Here is an 18146-nt window from a genome sequence, read left to right on the forward strand (position 1 = left end):
TGCGCATTTCGCGTAGTAGTATATATCCTGTGTATATCAGTGTTCTTATTTCATATATCGGCTGTTGACTGATATATCGGTTATCGGCTTTTAAAAAACTATATTGTATCGGCCCTAAAAAATACTGTATCGGTCGGCCTTTATTTATAGTGGGCCATCCAATAACTGAAGGGTTGTGGGTTCCAATCCCGCTCTATCAAAGTTATTGTCGTTGTGTCCTTGGGCAAGGCACTTTCCCCACATTGCCTCGTATGAATTGTGCATTAATGTTGGTGGTGGTCAGAGGGGCTGTAGGAGCGAAATGGCAGCCATGCCCCAGGGCTGCTGTGGCTACATTGTAGCTTACCACCACCAGCGACTACTGCAATCAAGCATTTGCAATAACTTGCAATAAGTATTTTACAACGCTGTGGAGGTATTTTGGCCCACTCATCTTTGCACAATTGTTATAATTCAGCCACATTGGAGGGTTTTCGAGCATGAACCTCCTTTTTAAGGTCATGCCACAGCATCTCAATAGGGTTGAGGTCAGGACTTTGACTAGGCCACTCCAAACTAAGTCTTCATTTTGTTTTTCTTCAGCCATTCAGAGGTGGACTTGCTGGGGTGTTTTGGATCATTTTCCTGCTGTAGAACCCAAGTTTGCTTCAGCTGGAGGTTACAAACAGATGGCTGGATATTCTCCTTCAGGATTTTTTGGTAGACAGCAGAATTCATGCTTCTATTTATCACAGCAAGTCTTCCAGGTCCTGAAGCAGCAAAACAGCCCCAGACCATCACACTGCCACCACCATATTTTACTGTTGGTATGATGGTCTTTTTTTGAAATGCGGTGTTATGTAATGGGACATAGACCTTCCAAAAAGTTAGACTTTAGTCTCGTCAGTCCACAGAATATTTTCCCAAAGTCTTGGGGATCATCAAGATGTTTTCTGGCAAAAATTATTTGAGCCTTAATGCTCTTGTTGCTTAGCAGTGGTTTTGGTCTTGGAACTCTGCCATGGAGGCCATTTTTGCCAAGTCTCTCTGTTATGGTGGATTCGTGAACACTGACCTTAACTGAGGCAAGTGATGCCTGCAGTTCTTTAGATGTTGTTGTGGGGTCTTTTCTCACCTCTTGGATGAGTGGTGGTAATTTTGGATGGACGGCCACTCCTGGGAAAGTTCATCACTGTTCCGTGTTTTAGCCATGTGTGGATAATGGCTCTCACTGTGGTTCACAGGAGTCCCTAAGCTTTAGAAATTACTCCATAACATTTTCCAGACTGATAGATTTCAATTACTTTCTTTCTCATTTGTTCCTGAATGTCTTTGGCTCTTGGCATGATGTCTATAGATTTTGAGGATCTTTTGGTCTTCTTCACTTTGTCAGGTAGGTCCTATTTAAGTGATTTCTAGATTGAGAACAGGTGTGCAGTAATCAGGCCTGGGTGTGGCTACAGAAATTGAACTCAGGTGTGATCAACCAGTTATGTTTTATCAGGAGCTGGGGCCAAACACTTTTTCACACAGGGCCATGTAGCTTTGGATTTCATTCTATCTCATTAATAAAACCCTTCATTTAAAAACTGCATTTTGTGTTTACTTGTGTTATCTTTGACTAATGCTTAAATTTGTCAGGATGGGGGCAAACACTTTTGGCCGTGGCTATGAATACGTTAAACATATCAATAGACTGCTACTCTATGCATACGCAGCGCCCCTCATTGGCCAGTTTAGGTCAAGCGATAGGTGCACATGTGACATAAAGTTCCGTCAGTTGTATTTTAGCTCATATTTATTTTTAGCTAACCCTCTTATTTTAGCCCTAACCCTAACCCAGGAAATACCCAAAAATGTATTTTTTTTCCTTCTGTATTTTTAAAAATGGAATTTGCTGTGTTAAATATGTTAAAATGAAAATATGTCAAAAGTGGGATTCGAACACACGGCAGCGGAAGAAGAATCCTTGAGTCAGGCGCCTTAGACCACTCGGCCATCCTGACACGGTGAAAACACAGGAACATTATGCTTACGTAGAAAAGGTCCGGTGTCATGTACTGAGTGCACATCGTACTGTGATTGTATATACGCATAACGGGAAAATGAATTTTTGCTAAACAAAAAAACATTTTCCTTTTTGTTTTCAAAGTGAACGGACGCGTGTTTTATTTGTTTATTGGATTATGTTATGTTTGATCTAGGGTTATAATCTCAGTACGAAAGTAAACTCAGTACGTGACACCGGCAACGTCATTGGTCAAAGCCATAGTCCCGGGGGCTATGGCTACATTTAACGTATCTCTAGACACTTTCAACACTTTTCCACACCACTGTACCTTGAATCTCGATATATCACCCAGCCCTAATCGACACTTAACAGTTGAGCAGAAAAAGCCTGCAGCAAGTTTTAATGAATAACATGGCAAGGCTGAGAGATTCCACAGTGGAACTATTAATCACACACATTTACATTAAAATCACAGCCACGAATCAATATCAATAACTTGTATAAAGCAAATCTATTGATTCATGCCTGCCTTGTCATTTTTGAATTAGCCTCATGAACAGTATTTTTTGGAGTTGTTTTTTTTTTTTTTTTTTTTTTTTTTTTTTTGCCTTTAAGTCGGATCAGACTTGGCACCAACATTAAGCTTCACATTAGGTTTGAGGAAGAACAGGTTTGAACTCCCCGTGGTGCAAATGTTTACTTGTTGCAGCAGGGAGGCTCAACCTTCTTCAAACACTTGACTCCTGGAATGTTATCCGCTCCTATTTCAGCAAACCACATCAATGTGGTTGCGTCCCAGCTTGTAGTGCTATGACTATGACTAAGGTGGGTGGACCAACACCACAATAGGAGTGGGTGAAGCAATGGTGATCAGTGCTGCACACAACTAAAAAAAAAATAAAAAATAAAAAATCTGGCGAGATGAAACTTCCTTAATGGGAAACAATGGACGTTTATTGTGTCCAGTCTGGTAAGAAAAGACCAATAAATAAGAAGAAGAAAAGACTGATTGAGCATTAGAGATAACGAATGCAAATGCAGGCACTTGAACGCATCTTCACCAAATCATACAATTCATTGCTAAACTGCGGTACAAACATTACAGGCGCAGGTAACACCGAACGTTAAACTTTATTAATTAGTTGAACCTTACCTTATAGACATTTTCCGTAAAGCGGTGAACCTCGTCGGTGCGAGACATGGTGATATCTTCAGCCAGGACCATAAACGGTTCTTAAAGCTGACCGAGTGTCCGTGTGAAATGAAGGAAAAAAATATACACGAGTTTGGTCAAACAAAAGGCGAATAAGGCGCTGTCAGCTTTAGAGCAGCCGTGCTGCCGAAAACCAGCCAAACTAAAACACACCTTCACTGAGCCCAGCTGACAGCCCGCTGATGCCTTCACGGACCGCCCGGAGCTCTGGGAAACGTCACTGGTGTTCACGCTTAACAGACAGATACAAGAATCCGACATTTGTCTATTTACGCCTTTATTAGATAAAGTAGCATACAACGAAATCATAAATACACAAAAATATATACAATGTGAATATAAATTGAGAATCTATTGATGGTTCATTCAGTATCCTAAAGATTTTCAAAAAACAATGTATACTGCAGTTTGAAGATAAAAACCCAATTTTCCCGCTGCTCTTGAACGTATCTCCATATCAACACACGTCTATGTGTGAGTTGTTTGCCTTGTATAGAAGTAGATGTGTGTCTTTATTATTCAATCAAAAAATAAAACATTTGAATCAAAGAAAGTGTTCAAATGCAATTATTTGGGTCTGAAATGTTTTTTTTGTTTTTTTGTTTTTTTTGGGGGGGGGACTTTTCCAGCAGTCGTATCAATCAATCATTCAATCATGATAATCCCCTCAGTGCGTTTCACTAAACAACTGTTTTAAATTCATCAAGTTACCAGTACAAACAAATACGGTGGCATTAGTGGGAATAAACTTCCTTATTTTAATTATTTATTTAGTTTTATTTTCATTTATTTATTTTGCATTTCTTTAGATTCAAGTTTTATACCCAATGGACTGCTCACCTCTTAAATAAAAAATGGTTTTAAAGATCAAAGGCAAAGTCTGCATCCTTTAGCCTGAAAGAGAATTTATGAGAAGTTATGATTCACCCTCGATACTCTTTGATATATTATTTATTAGGATCCCCATCCTCCCCTTTTGTCAAGACAATACCTATGTCCTCCCTGGGGTCCAACACAAATAAAAACATTACATAAACATTCATTTACAGATTATACAATCATTAGTTTTCAAAGAAATTGAATAACATGAGTAAATTAAAAAAAAAAAAAAAAAAAAAAAAAAATAGAATCAAGTCCAAATAAACCAGAATCACATCCACTTTATCTTGAACTTATGACAATTTGTACTAAAATCTTTATATAAGTAGGCAATCAGTTCCATCCTGTTATAACTCTATAGATAACAGTAGATTTAGGTAGTTCTATTCTAAGTATAGATGGTTCATTATGACCCAAACTGGCTTTTCTAGTCATGTGGTTATGTACACATTGTGTATTTGGTCATAAATGTGTTAATTAAAACATTCCTGAATAAAGTGAGAGTGGGAGAGCTAAGTTTATGATATTAGTCAGAAATGGTGATCTGAGTTATTCCTTTTGGGCTTTTATGGAGATACAAGATAAATAAAAGTTAACCATGAGGTTATTTAAAATGAAGTATAAAGTATATAGTCAGTTTATTATTAATACACTTATATTGTGCCCATTTTTATTTATTTATCTATTTAAAAGCATGAATGCTTATTGATGTTTTCACGAGTATGATTTTTTTTTACCTTTAACCTTTTAGTGTTTTTATTTTGGATTATAATACAGAACTATTTGTCATCTCCACCCCCGACCCACCACCTTTAAACTAAACAATAAGCAAAAAAAAAAACAATAAGCACCCACGCCCTGCTGATGTGAATGAATGCACCTGTTTATTTTATGATAAACCTGCCCAGCAGCGCCACCTCCTGGACAAAGTACATCCTGTAGTCCAGTGGTTGAATCCAAGTACAATACTCTGATTATGTCTGACCACACATTTTGCTCAGAATTATGTGAAAAAAACATCTATAGAGAATAATGATGGAATGAATGAGTGATAACACACATGTTAAATGATCTCATTTTGTAAATAAGTGGAATAAAAAAAGTATTTAGTGCCTCCTGAATAGATTTATTTATAAAGTTTTTATGATTTAAGGTAATTTTCCACCTGGTGTGAAACCAAGACTGACTGTTGTATTTTCAGTTCATGTTCTAATCAAGATCATTTCTATCAGTTTGTGTGTTTTTAGTGTCATTTTGTGTGTTTTGTTGTTGTTTGTCTGTTACTTTTTTATTATTCAGTACATTGTCATGTTATTTTGTGTGTTTTGGTTGTTGTTTGTGTGTGTTGTTGGTATTATTTAAAGTATTATCTCTTTGTGTGTGTGTGTCTTTGGCGTTGTTTGATTGTTTATGTCGTGTTGTATGTTTCTCTCTTATTTTTGTGTATTTTGTAGAGATCTTGTGTATATTTCTCTCATTTAATCTTTGTTGTCTTTTCGTTTGTTGCTAGTAATAGTAAGCATTTTTCTCTCTTAGTGTGTATATTTTGGTGTCATTTTGTTATTTTTTTGTCTGGTCTTTTTATTATTTAGCATATCGTTCTCTTATTTTTTTGTGTTTTTGGTGTCTTTTGTGGTTGTTTGTCTGTTACTTTTATTATTCAGTATATTTTATGTTATTTTGTGGGTTTTGATTGTTGTTTTTGTGTGTTGTTGGTATTATTTAAATTATTATCTCTTAGTGTGTGTTTATGGTGTTGTGTGGTTGTTTTTTTTTATGTCGTTTTGTATGCTTCTTTCTCATTTTTTGTAGAGATCGTGTGTATTTTTCCATCATTTCATCTTTGTTGTCTTTTTATTTGTGCCTAATAATAGTATTTTTCTCTTTCAGTGTGTATGTTTTCGGTGTCGTTCTGTGTATTTTGTTGTTTTTTGTCTGTTTCTTTTATTATTCAGTATATTTTTCTCTTATTTTGTGTGTTTTTTCTTGTTGTATTGTGAGTTGCTGTAGTATGATTACCATTTTTAATGCTTTCATTTGTACTTCTAGGGGTACACGTACCCCCATTTGAGAAACACTGCTGTAGTCAAACACATTTTTAAAAACATTTGTTTAAACCAAGGGGTGTCAAACTCATTTTTAGTTCAGAAGCCAAATATGGACCAGTTTGATCTCAAGTAGGCAGCAGATTTTAGGTGGAGAAAGAAGAGCAATTTTAACATAATTGTGCCCTGGTTTTCATTATTAATCCCCGCAGGATCTTCACTTCAGAACTTATTGATTTTGAAACCAATGTTTGTGTAATTTAGGGGAATTTTGTGGAATTGTTTGCGGGAAATTGCGAGATTTATGGAAACTCGAGTTCTTTCCACAATTTGCAATTAAAAATGACTGCATTCTAGTGATATAAGCATTAGAAAACTGCCATCCCAAACAAAAATTGTGAATGTGAGATATCTACAACTGAATTTTTTGGTAATAACTAATGTTTTGTCATTTCTACTGTCTCCTTTGGGTCGAATTGGATGCACTAAAGGGCCAGATTTAGCCCCCAGGCCCTGAGTTACAAGTGGTTTAAACAGATGATCTAAAAAAAAAATCAATATACAAGGATTTTGTTTGCACAGTTCTATTTAATTTGTAAAAACAACTTCAGTTAATGACTGAACATCTAAAATTCAATCTTGTCACACTCCAGTTATAACTTCATCAGCACAGCTACAATGTAACACTGTTTGAATAAAAACTGTAAAAGGTAAAAGAGAAGCTGAAGATATTCCATCATGATGTAGATTCAGGGAAGCAAAGAACCAGAGTACAAGGAATTCAAGACAAAACAAAGTCATCTGAGCTTAATACTGGACACGTTGTCTACTAATAATAACAGTGTTAGGCTGCTACCATCTCTCTTTCTGGCTCATTTGCTTCTCTCCATTCTAGAAAACACAAAATGAAACTGTGATTAGCACCTCTAGAATAACATATATATTTGTCAATTTTTTTTATTTAAAAAGTATAATTTTTCATGTAAAGATACCTGATTCAGCTTTAGCTGCTTGTGGGATCTCTGGTAGTGGTTCAGTGGGCACCTCTGGAAGTGCAACATCGTCTCCCTGTTTGATTGAAGTGATCAGGTATCACTCAAAATATCACAAAAACTCACATATTTCAATCTTGTTATTCACAGTTTGATGCATTAGTGACGCAGGTTTTGGGATTCTGAATGACTTGAAATCAGTGTTAATTTTGTTGACCAAAAATTTCCATCACGGTTTTTGTTTATTAATTTTTTACAGTACAAAAATGAGACTATAAATTAAAAAAAAAAAAATACATATGGACAAAAAACTTTATCATAACAAATTACAGTAATATTTTTGTCACCTGATGAAAAACGAATCCATGATATTCCCATGGGATGAAATTCAATGAAGAACTACATTTCTGTTTTGGAAGATAACCAATCAAAACTACTTCAGTTGAGTGGAAGGCAGGACATACAAGTGCGTGATCCAATTTAAAGTAAGCTGATTGTCTGTAAATCTGTAACAGATTTAGTCCACTAAAATCTTAATGTTATTTAGTTGACAAAGACTAAACTATAACTGAAATACAGTCGTCCTGATGACTACATTTTGGCTAAAACCAAGTTCCATTTTAGCTAAAACACTATGGCTGTGTTTGAAATCACACACTAACATACTACTCATACTAAATCTGACGTCAAAATCAGTATATAGTGCATTCACATTAAATAGTATGGAAATAATACCCGGATGTATACTATATTGAGACATTTTTGAAGCATTCATAGTGGGCACACTAGTCATACTCAACCGCCCCATGATGCATTGCGAGCAGAACGTAAAATCATCCTGGGACCGGCCTCAAGCTACAAATCAAACATCCCCTTTTCAAAATAAAAGTTGTCTTGTCTTCTATTAGTTTTAAACGCTTTTCTTAATAGGACTCTTGTTTTGAAGTTAATCGGAAGTTTAGTCAGTAGCACAATGGAGGGTCTCTGAAAATCTCCAAAATGTCAGCATAAAATGTGTTTCCGCAAGTTTTATGGATCAAATGACCACATGTTGATATCCTACTTGGTGACGTTCTCACTTAAAATGCTTTCAGAACTTTCAAAGGTGGCGAATCAACGTTATCGTAGGTTTGAAATGCCCTGCGGTTTGTGCCCTTTATGAACGCATGGGGTGTTATTTGCACGTTTCATTACCCCCTAAACCTTTAGTGAATCCGCCCCTTAGTTTTTGTATTTTTCTATCAAACAAAGTCATTTATGTAGTTTCACAGACGCGTGTGTGTCGTGTGAAGAAACAACTGGATTACAAAGGATTAAGAATCAGATGATGTTTTAATTATTGTGATTTATGAACCATTATCAGCTGAGTGACAGCCCTGTTGGGCATGATTATAATCAAACTGTGCTGTTCATACTTTTATCTTTCTACTAACTTTGTTGGAACTCTGCCAGTTTGAGCGACATGTTTAACAAATCCAGGATTATGTTTTCGCTATAATATCCCCCACATACTGTAGGTTAACTCCTGTTCACGGCTTTCATCAAAGCCATGCACCGGTGGCTCAAGACGATGGTTACAGGAGAAGTGGGGTGTGTTACAAGTGAATAATTCCCAGGCCCTGCAAACAAAGGGCTTAACACCCACCTGAGTGATGGCTTCCAGCTCGGCTAATACGGCGTCCTCATCCTCTTGTGTGAAGGATCCGGCTAACATTTCATCTATTTGCTTCAGAAGCACAACATATAAAGCGATGCGTGAAAACAGCATTACAGATGTTTCATTTGATCAGCGTTCAGAAATACGTAGGAGTTTGAAGTCAAATGTGTGTGCGACACTTTATGGAATAAATCTGTCAGATTATACACCAGATTTGTGGAACATTTACCCTTTGATAATCAACTGCATCTTGGGTCTCATCCAGGATTCTCTCCACATCTTCAATGGACATGATCTGACAAAAACAAGAAAATTTGACAAATAAATTAGATTTCTTCAGCTGAAAAAGATCTACACACTGTATCCAAGGATGTGCAGCAGTCACACAACGGTAGTGAGGGCTCTCGCCTCCTAATCCTTTAATCTTCTAACAATGTGCACAAGCTATTCTCCTGCACACCACAAGCCTCGGGGTCGGCTCCATCCTCACCAAAAGTTGCCATTAAAGAAAGCACACTTTGCATTTTCTTCTTAAAGTGGGTTTACTGACAAGATTAAGCTAAACAGGATTTATTAACACAAAAGGCAGGAAAATACATCAATTATTTACCTCGTGCATGCTCTTCAGACAATCATTGCCAACCTTAAGTCCCTCCATGACTTTCATCTCGATTTGCATGAACTCAATATCTTGCACCTGTGGACGAAATTTAGTCAATGATTGAATTCAGCTGAAAAGCCACATCGTGCATGACAGAGGAGATAATAATCAGAAGGGTCTCAGAATAAAATGTGAACATCTTCACTTTTTGAAAATGAGCTTAAAATCAACTCTTATTTCTGAATCCAAGTACCCCCTTTGTCTGACTGCAACAGTTTGCTTAGAACACTATTTCAAAACAACTACAGAGCACAAGAATGTTATGAATGAGCGATAACACGCTTTTTAAACAATCTCATTTTGTAAATAAGTGGAAAAAAACAGTATTTAGTGCAGTGGTTCCCAACCTTTTTTGGTTCGTGACCCCATTTTGATATCAAGAATTTCTGGCAACCCCAAAGACATTTTTTTCTAAAATTGGTTTTTCATCATGTTTGAGCTCAGATATATATTTTTCTGCATTTTATTTAGTTAGTTGAACTAAGTATAGAAATACAGTTGTTTAAAGCTAGGGTAAGCAATTTTCTCTAGATATACTTTTTAAGTTTTTGGTTGAAATTGTCTTTATGTCCTGACGACATTAAGATCTTATGTGCTCTGAAAAAGGAACGAAGAAAATAAATGTAAACCTGTAATAACTTTGACCAATGGAAAAAGATCACGTCTATTCTGTCTCCCTGCCCGTTCGCTACCCCTCGCATGCATGAGCTCACACTGAAAGCGCGTCACCGCTGACAGAGTTAAAACTGAGCTTTTAGTCACATTTTTTAACATATATAATGGTAAAGTTTATTGTTTACTTACTGCTGAACGAGACATGAGACAACAAAATTTCTAAACAGTACAAGTGATGAGCTGAGCTCTGCTGCTGGAGCAGCTGTGCTCGTGCATGTAAGTGAGACGGAGCACAGAGGGGAGGGGGGTAAAGGCGGAGCCGTCGGGAAGCCACATTCAAAATCATGCAAGCTTTCGAAAATTACCTACCCTACCTTTAATATTTTGTGTTTGATTTTTTTAAAAAAAGTTCAAAATTACAAAAATCGATTTGAATTTTTCTGAAATTTCAGGTGACACAGGCCCCACATGGGTTCTCGACCCCAAGGTTGAAAAACACTGATTTAGTGGGTCCTGAATGGATTATTCTATATTTTTTATCATTTCCTGTCAGCTCACGTCTGGGATGGAACCAAGACCGACACTTTATTTGTTCATTTTCCTCTCATTTTCTCTCTCTCGCTCTCTCGTACCCTCTGTAGGGCCATCACGTAGCCCCATTTGAAAAACACTTGTGACTATATTTTATAGATTAAAATGCACAGTAGCTTCTGCCAATACAAAAAATGAAAAGCACACCCTTTCTTTTTCAGAGACAAGTTTGCAAGTAGCACAGTAACTAATACAGAAAGAAAAAGACATGTAGGAAACCTATGCACTGATTCAGGACTGAATCATAACATAACCTAAGAACTAGAGCAGACATGGGCTCGTCTGTGAACGGTTGCATTGACAAACATTAGAGTCGCTGCTAGCTTACCAATAAACGGAAAGAGATGTCACTTTTATAGTAAGTATTGACTAGACCACTGGGAGTGAGGATCAAGGCCAAGGCAGGCTGACTTGTTAATACTGTATCATGTTTTTCTGCAGTCAGTGCCTTCTCCTCGCCCTTCTCTGTCTTCTCTATTTCAGGTGTCGTGAAGCTGATGATGGCAGTTCCTGATCTGTGGTTCACGGCTCAACTAGTCTGGAACACTCTGACGTTCCATCACTCTATCCTGTTCTGTTGGTCCTTCTGTCCACTAACCCCAACCAGTCAAAGCACATGGCTGCCACCTCTGAACCTGGTTCTGCTGGAGATTTATTCCTGTTAAAAGGGAGTTGTTTCATCCCACTGTCACTAAATGCTTGTTCATGTGGATCTTGTTGGGTTTTTCTTGCTTATTATGAATTTTATATTTTGATGACCATTGTAAATTGCGCTATACAAATAAAGTTGTATTGAATTGAACTACTTATCTCTTAACAAACAGTGCTCACAATAAGTTATTGACTAAAATCTTAAGGACAATTTTGGCCCGCGGAACAAGGTTTTTGGGGGGCATTCTTGGCTAAATTGAGGGCCAAATGGCCCATGGCCCTTCGCTAATTTATAACTGTGAAGCTGCACTCATGCAAACAGAAGTGATCTGAAACAAAAATGGTTTGTAAACATTCTGCAAACATCGAGTCAAATAGTGCAGAGAAGTTCCATCTACCTTAATAGTGGTGATGTCATCACATCAAACTCACCATCCGCTCGAGGTTTGAAATCTGATTTTCAGTCTTGTCCAGTAGCTGATCCTGAAAGCGTTTTTTCTTCAGAAGCAACAGAGCTTTTCTGAAACAACATTAAAAAGGAGGACATTTCAAAAAGTAACAACCATATCTTCATCATTGACAGCAAAGAAAGCTCACTGCAGACTGATCAACACCACCCTAGAGAACGCAGAGGAGTATGCAGCGTAAACGTTCACACAATATTGTCCTAAACAGGGTCAATTGTAATTGTAATGGTGTAATTGATAATCAATTACAGTTATGACGTTATTATAATCATAATTGAAATATTAAAAATCCGTTGTAATCATAATTGAATTGTAACTGAGTTAGATAATTGACTTTGTAAATGTAATTACCATAGTAATTCAATAAAAACTGTTAATTGCAATTTAATTAAACAAAAAACAGTTCTACGGCTGGAATATACCGGTGAAGAGTTAGTAGTTAGGTTAAAATAATATTGTATTTAAATAGGGATAAAACTATTTTACAGAGTTCCAATAATGTGAATGTAACTTATGTTTTGTACAGAGTTTATAGTTATTGCTAAATTCCAACTCTTGTACCTAGTTGGGCTTTTACATTAAATATTATAATCAATACACTAAAATGTAATTGTAAAGATGATAAAACGACTTCGTACACAACCAACCACATACAATCATTACAACGATATATGAATGAAAGTTAGTAAAATTGTAAATTAACTTTAGTAATTGAGAACGTAACTGTTATTGACTTTCAGGGCAAAAATAATAATTGTGATTTATTTGCAATTGGGAAAAATGCTGGTTATCGTAATCATAATTGAACTGTGATTGAACATGGGAAATTGAAGATGTAATTGTTATTGAAAAATGTAATTAACCCCAACCCTGGTCCTAAATATTGGTACATCAGTCTGACTAATTAAGCTCTGCTTTATCTACGGAACAAAAATATGAACGCAACACTTCGGTTTTTGCTCAAAGATCTAAAACATTTTCTATAAACACAAAAGACCTATTTCTCATAAATGTTGTTCACAAATGTGTCTAAATCTGTGTTAGTGAGCACTTCTCCTTTGCAGAGATAATCCATCCCACCTCACAGGTGTGGCATATCAAGATGTTGATTAGACAGCATGATGATTGCTCAGGTGTGCCTTAGGCTGGCTACAATAAAAAATTAAAAATAAATACATCTTAAATCTCTGATACAAGCACTATGATACAAGCAGTCCATTCCAGACTCCGCTCCAGCACTTCAATGTAGCAGCTGAACTAAATCCTGACAACAAAAAATAACAAAAGTTAATTTGAATTGTAATTTTTCACTTTATAAGTACAATGTTTTTATTGTTTGATGGATTACTTTTCAGGGCCTCCTAATTAGTTTTTATTTATTTTATTTTATTGTAGAATATTCTTATGTTTAAATTAAACTAGTACTTATTTTTTGTAATTGTTTCAGAATTTATTGATGTTATTTTTCAGCATATTCTGATTTATTAATAAAATATATTATTTTATTGTAGAATATTTTTACATTTAAGGCTAGTTAAACTCCCTCCTACATACTATTATCAAGCCTAAAGTTTTAGGAAAGTCTTCCCTAAGGATTATGGCATTTACCAAGCATGCTAACTTAATATCAAAGTCATGAAATTGCATTCAATTTAAACAAGCACACATAAAGGCAAGGCAGGTGACTATTTTTGACAATGCTTATGGAGTTAATGTATTATATTGACTGTAACATACGTTCAAAATACCATCGTTCCATCAGAACAGTCTTTATTTAAAGTAGGAATTAGTGCTTACTCCTTCTTGCCATTATTGAGTAGCTGCTTTGCCAGAAGTCGCTCTTTCTCCACTTGCAAGGTGATTTTCTTCTGGTACTGCTTCAATTTATCCCTCTGCTGCTTTAATTGCTGTAAACAAATGCACATGATCTAATTTACCAACTAAAAAAAAAATTAAGAATTTGTGCACAAAAAAATATTCTAAGGGACTGAAAACATTCTGGTAAAATCACAGATGCTAACATTGGCAAATGTAAACACAATGTTTACATTTGCCAATGTAATCTAATGGATGTTGAGCTCTCTTTGTACAATGCAGTGTATGTCATTTAATGAATCATAATGTGCAAGTATTCAAATCACTTTGATGTCCGAAGGTCTTATAACAAATAATTATTTGAAATGATATAAATCCTTCATGTGCTAACAGTAGCATCCTGCATGTTTAACCAGCAGTGCTAAACGCTAACAGCTCACCAACACGGCTTTATCCTGCTCGGTTACTCGAGAAGGGCGACTTTTTCTCCCAAATACGTTTCCCATTATGCAGCCACATTCCCACCACCATCCTCCTTGAGCAACATACAATAAATATTATTTTCTAAACATTCATTTTTATAATAACAAATAGCCCCAGTAGGCTAACAGGCTAAAAGGCTTTCCTGACATGTCCCAAGTTTTTCCGCGTTTCCTACGGCAAGCGAGGAAGGACAGAATCCCTTTGCCTAGTTGTTGAAAACCTGTTGTCCAAAGAAAATCACTTGTTTGTGGGGGAAAAAACTTTTATTTCTAATTGTATTAATAATGTTTCTTAAAATAGTACTCTTATAAAAGTAATACAAAGCAAATTGCATGTTAAGCAAGTTTGAGACTTTAAAACGATCAATATTTTGTCTTGTTTATACTACAAATCTATGGTTCTTGAACTATATTTGCTCAAGTTCCCCCTTTCTCTTACTTTTGAATGCAAGTTCTGTGAAAAAACAACTATAGATCATAATGATGGAATATATGATCTATATTGTAAATAAGTGGAAAGAAACAGCATGCCTCCTGAATAGATTTATTTATATAGTTTTTATCATTTATGGTCATCTCCATCCTGGTGTGGGACCAACACTAATCCTTGTATTTTCAGTTTATGTTCCAATCAAGATCATTTCTATCATCATTTTGTGTGTGTTTTTGGTGTCATTTTTGTGTATTTTGTTGTTGTTTGTTCTTTTATTATTCAGTATATTTTTCTCTTATTTTGTGTGTTTTTGTTGTTGGTTTTTTGTGTTGATGGTATTATTTAAATTATTCTATCTCAGTTTGTGTGTGTTTGGTGTCGTTTGGTTGTTTCTTATGTTGTTTTGTATGTTTCTCTGTTATTTTTGTGTATTTTGTTGTGATCTTGTGTGTTTTTCTCCTATTTTGTGCAGTTTTGTTGTCAGTTTTGTGTGTTGTTGGTATTATTTAAATTATCCTATCTCAGTTTGTGCGTTTTTGGAGTCGTTGTTTCTTATGTCATTGTGTTGAAATGTTTCTCTGATATTTGTGTGTATTTTGTAGTGATCTTGTGTGTTTTTCTCTCATTTAGTGTGACTTTGTTTTGTGTGTTGTCGGTAATGGTAAGTATATTTCTCTCGTAGTGTGTGTTTTGTGAATTTTGTTGTTTGTTCTTCTTCTTATTATTCAGTATATTTTTCCACTTATTTTGTGTGTTTTTGTTGTCGTTTTGTGAGTTGCTGGTAAAATTCAGTGTATTTATAAATTTTTTTTACTAAAAATAAACATTATAGAACGCCATACTTGTATTGCTTTCACTTGTTAATTTTCCTCTCTCTCAAGTACCCCCTGTTGTGCCACCGTGTACCCCTAGGAGTACACGTACCCCCATTTGAGAATCATTGCTCTAAATGACCAAATGTGGCTGAATCTTGCTTTCAAAAGAGGTCACTAATTGTTGTTGGATTTTTGCCTTCAATTTCTTACCTTGGACCATCCAGATTTAAAAGTTAAAATAAAGTAAATAATAAATCAATAAATCAAACACAACATGTCATCAATTACTTTTACTTTGATATATCATCCAATACATTTTTCCATAGAAAATAGTTTGCAACAGCAAATATTTTACAATAGTGTAAAGAGCAAAGACGTGTCCAGATAATATGAGTAAAACGTTTTAAGACAAGCACTTTTAATGCATTTTTACTCTTCATTTGTTGTCTTCAGTTGACTGTCAGTGGCACAGAGTAATAAACTTTATGTCAATATAACACAACCATTGTTTGGCAGTGCTGATTGATTATCTGAGATATGATGTGCTACGTATAATCAAAGGCTCAATTATTTAGAGCAGAATGTTCCTCTCATGCATCTATTTTCTCTCTCTTTTCTTCATTCCTGCAGTTGTTATTCTGCTGTTCAAAAGCGTACAGTTTCATATTGTATTTCATTTGATAGTGAATGAGTTGGAAAAAAACTGAAAACATCATATTGCTTTCCAAATACACAATGTGTTGTAATGATTTAAGAAACAACTTTATAGATACTGCTATTAAAACACTATCAGTGTCAAAAGTCTTGATTTGGCTCACTGAAAAGCGTACAAATGAGCGTCAATTTTCTTTTTTAACTTGAAGTCTTACATTATTAGACGTGGGAAGAGTTTTATACCAGTGAATCAACTGCTTGCAGGACTTTTAAAGTGCTCCACAGGTGAGTTGTACAGTTTACTGTCTCATTGATTTGGCTGACAAACCAGATCGGCTCATTCAGATGGTTTTCCGAGTCTTTGACGGACACACTAAAATGGATTCTGTCCTGGGTCACCCTACACCTGGAAGTCTGTCCCAAAGTGTCGAATCTGGGCTTCAGTCATAGACAGATAGGTGGTCCTCATACTGGGCGAATACTGCAAAAAGAAAAGATATATATAGTTTAAAACAAAGTTAGACATATGTAAAGTAAGTAAGATTACTGTTGTGAAAAATGAATTAGGTTTCCATTTATTAGAATATATGCTTCTTTCTTTTTAAAAAACAACACTTTCTTCATTGAGGGGAGGAAACTGTCTTGTAATGAGGCAATGATAGCTGAGGATAGATGATGATTTTATGTATGATGTAAGACACACTGTTCCTCAATTTAGAGTTCTAATTAGTTGCATTGCAAACTAGAGAATTATCCAAATCATAGTTTTGATATTACAGCTTTTTATAGCATTTGCTTACATGCTAAAATACACATGACTCCATGATGGGCTGGTCAGTCACAGTAGCACCTTCAGCACCAGGCTGATCCAACCACGGTGCTCCACAGAACGCCACAGGAAATCATTCCTACCTGTGGCCATCAAACTGTACAATGCATCACTGTAACCTCACAGCCTATTTGTTGTAAACATCTAAATCATATTGGTATATATTTGTATATTTATTATTTTTATTATTATTAGTATTGTCCATCCTACTTTATTCTCTACTACTGTAATGTGTGTGTATCTGATCCCTATTTTCAACAGTCTTTTTTACGTAATTATACACTTGTTTATTGCTTACTTATTACTTACGTTTTTATTCTTTTATTTGTGATCTTTTTTTTTCTGTGGTCATAACAAAAGCAATTTAAAATCCCCCTGGGATTAATAAAGGAATTCTGATTCTGATGAATACAGTAGGTCTTAATGAGTTAAGGGGGTCTATATACTATATATATATATATATACAGTATACAGTATATAGTATATGGAGGGTGTTAATCCGAAGGGCATGAAAAGAGCTGGAATGAGAGTGATTCAAACACAACACGTGATTCACGAGACATCTGATTCAGAGAACTTACGTGTACGATAGAGCTGAGTCGAAGGATACAATTTAACAAAAGGATTAGTTACGGCTTTAGGCTGTTAGAACCACACAGCAGGAAAACAAAAACAAAACACAATTTAAGAATTAGTTTTTCCAAAAAGAATAATAAGAAGAAAGAATGATTGATTCCGTGCATTTTACCAGGGCCGTTTCTTGCTATACGTGCCACCAGAGTGCTTACAGCGTGCCTTATGGAAATAAACTAAAACTTTCCACAACAATAACATTGTTCTTTATACTTTTGTCTTTTTCTGCTCACACATTCATTACAATTCTTATAGTTTGTACTTTTCCAAGTATTTTTTTTTTAATTTTTTTTGTATTTTAACTGATTGTTTTAAAGCAGGTTGCATCACAGTTGCATTACCAGGAATCATTTGAAAAATTAGGAGTCTCTACATTGGAGTTTACCTAAATAGAAGCCTCTTAAAAAGTATTGATATTTTTCAGAAGTCCCTAACCAGCTCAGAAGCTGCCCTGCATGTGAATTAGAAGTAAAAGACACAAAGGCACATTTAGTAGAACAGTCCACATTCTCTCTCCTTCTCACCCACAAAGGGCGTTCCAGGTCTTTGGTAAGCTATGAACGTGGTTCAATCACTGTTTCAGCCACGCAAGCAAAAACTCCGTGCAACGCCACCCTAGAGAAACTTAAGCTGCTGATTTAGTAAGCTTGGCTCTATTATCTATTACTGCACCACACACTTACTCTGGGCTTGCGATGTGAGAAAGATCTTTCATGTTGTCTTA

At 35.6% G+C, this 18146-nt stretch overlaps 3 protein-coding genes across 5 annotated transcripts in view; all 3 read right to left on the reverse strand.

Moving 5' to 3' along the window:
- Nucleotides 1-3370, reverse strand: part of baiap2a (BAR/IMD domain containing adaptor protein 2a) — a 69479-nt gene extending 66109 nt beyond the window's left edge. For 2 of the 3 annotated variants that reach the window (XR_003674699.1, XM_028456243.1), the window contains exon 1: nt 3144-3370. Coding sequence is in view for 2 of the 3 variants with exons in the window: in XM_028456243.1 (XP_028312044.1) it covers nt 3144-3215 (72 nt within the window). In the remaining variant the exon portion in view is untranslated. The remainder of the gene's footprint in view (nt 1-3143) is intronic. The other variant, XM_028456244.1, reaches the window with a different exon arrangement.
- Nucleotides 3371-6695: 3325 nt separating this feature from the next.
- On the reverse strand, nt 6696-14224 carry LOC114468401 (charged multivesicular body protein 6-like). The gene is made up of 8 exons (XM_028455274.1): nt 14017-14224; nt 13559-13668; nt 11727-11814; nt 9387-9473; nt 9006-9071; nt 8765-8845; nt 7120-7195; nt 6696-7018 (listed from the first exon to the last, which is right to left on the reverse strand). The coding sequence occupies exons 1-8, from the start codon at nt 14080-14082 to the stop codon at nt 6972-6974; spliced, it is 621 nt and encodes a 206-aa protein (XP_028311075.1). The 5' UTR covers nt 14083-14224; the 3' UTR covers nt 6696-6971.
- A 1466-nt stretch (nt 14225-15690) lies between these two features.
- LOC114468383 (protein tweety homolog 2-like) overlaps nt 15691-18146 on the reverse strand; it is a 44235-nt gene continuing 41779 nt past the window's right edge. Inside the window, exon 14 of the mRNA XM_028455244.1 lies at nt 15691-16441. The gene's annotated coding sequence lies outside the window, so the exon portion shown is untranslated. The remainder of the gene's footprint in view (nt 16442-18146) is intronic.

The sequence above is a fragment of the Gouania willdenowi genome, chromosome 8, assembly GCF_900634775.1.
Source record: "Gouania willdenowi chromosome 8, fGouWil2.1, whole genome shotgun sequence".
In the NCBI taxonomy this organism is placed as follows: Eukaryota; Metazoa; Chordata; class Actinopteri; order Blenniiformes; family Gobiesocidae; genus Gouania; species Gouania willdenowi.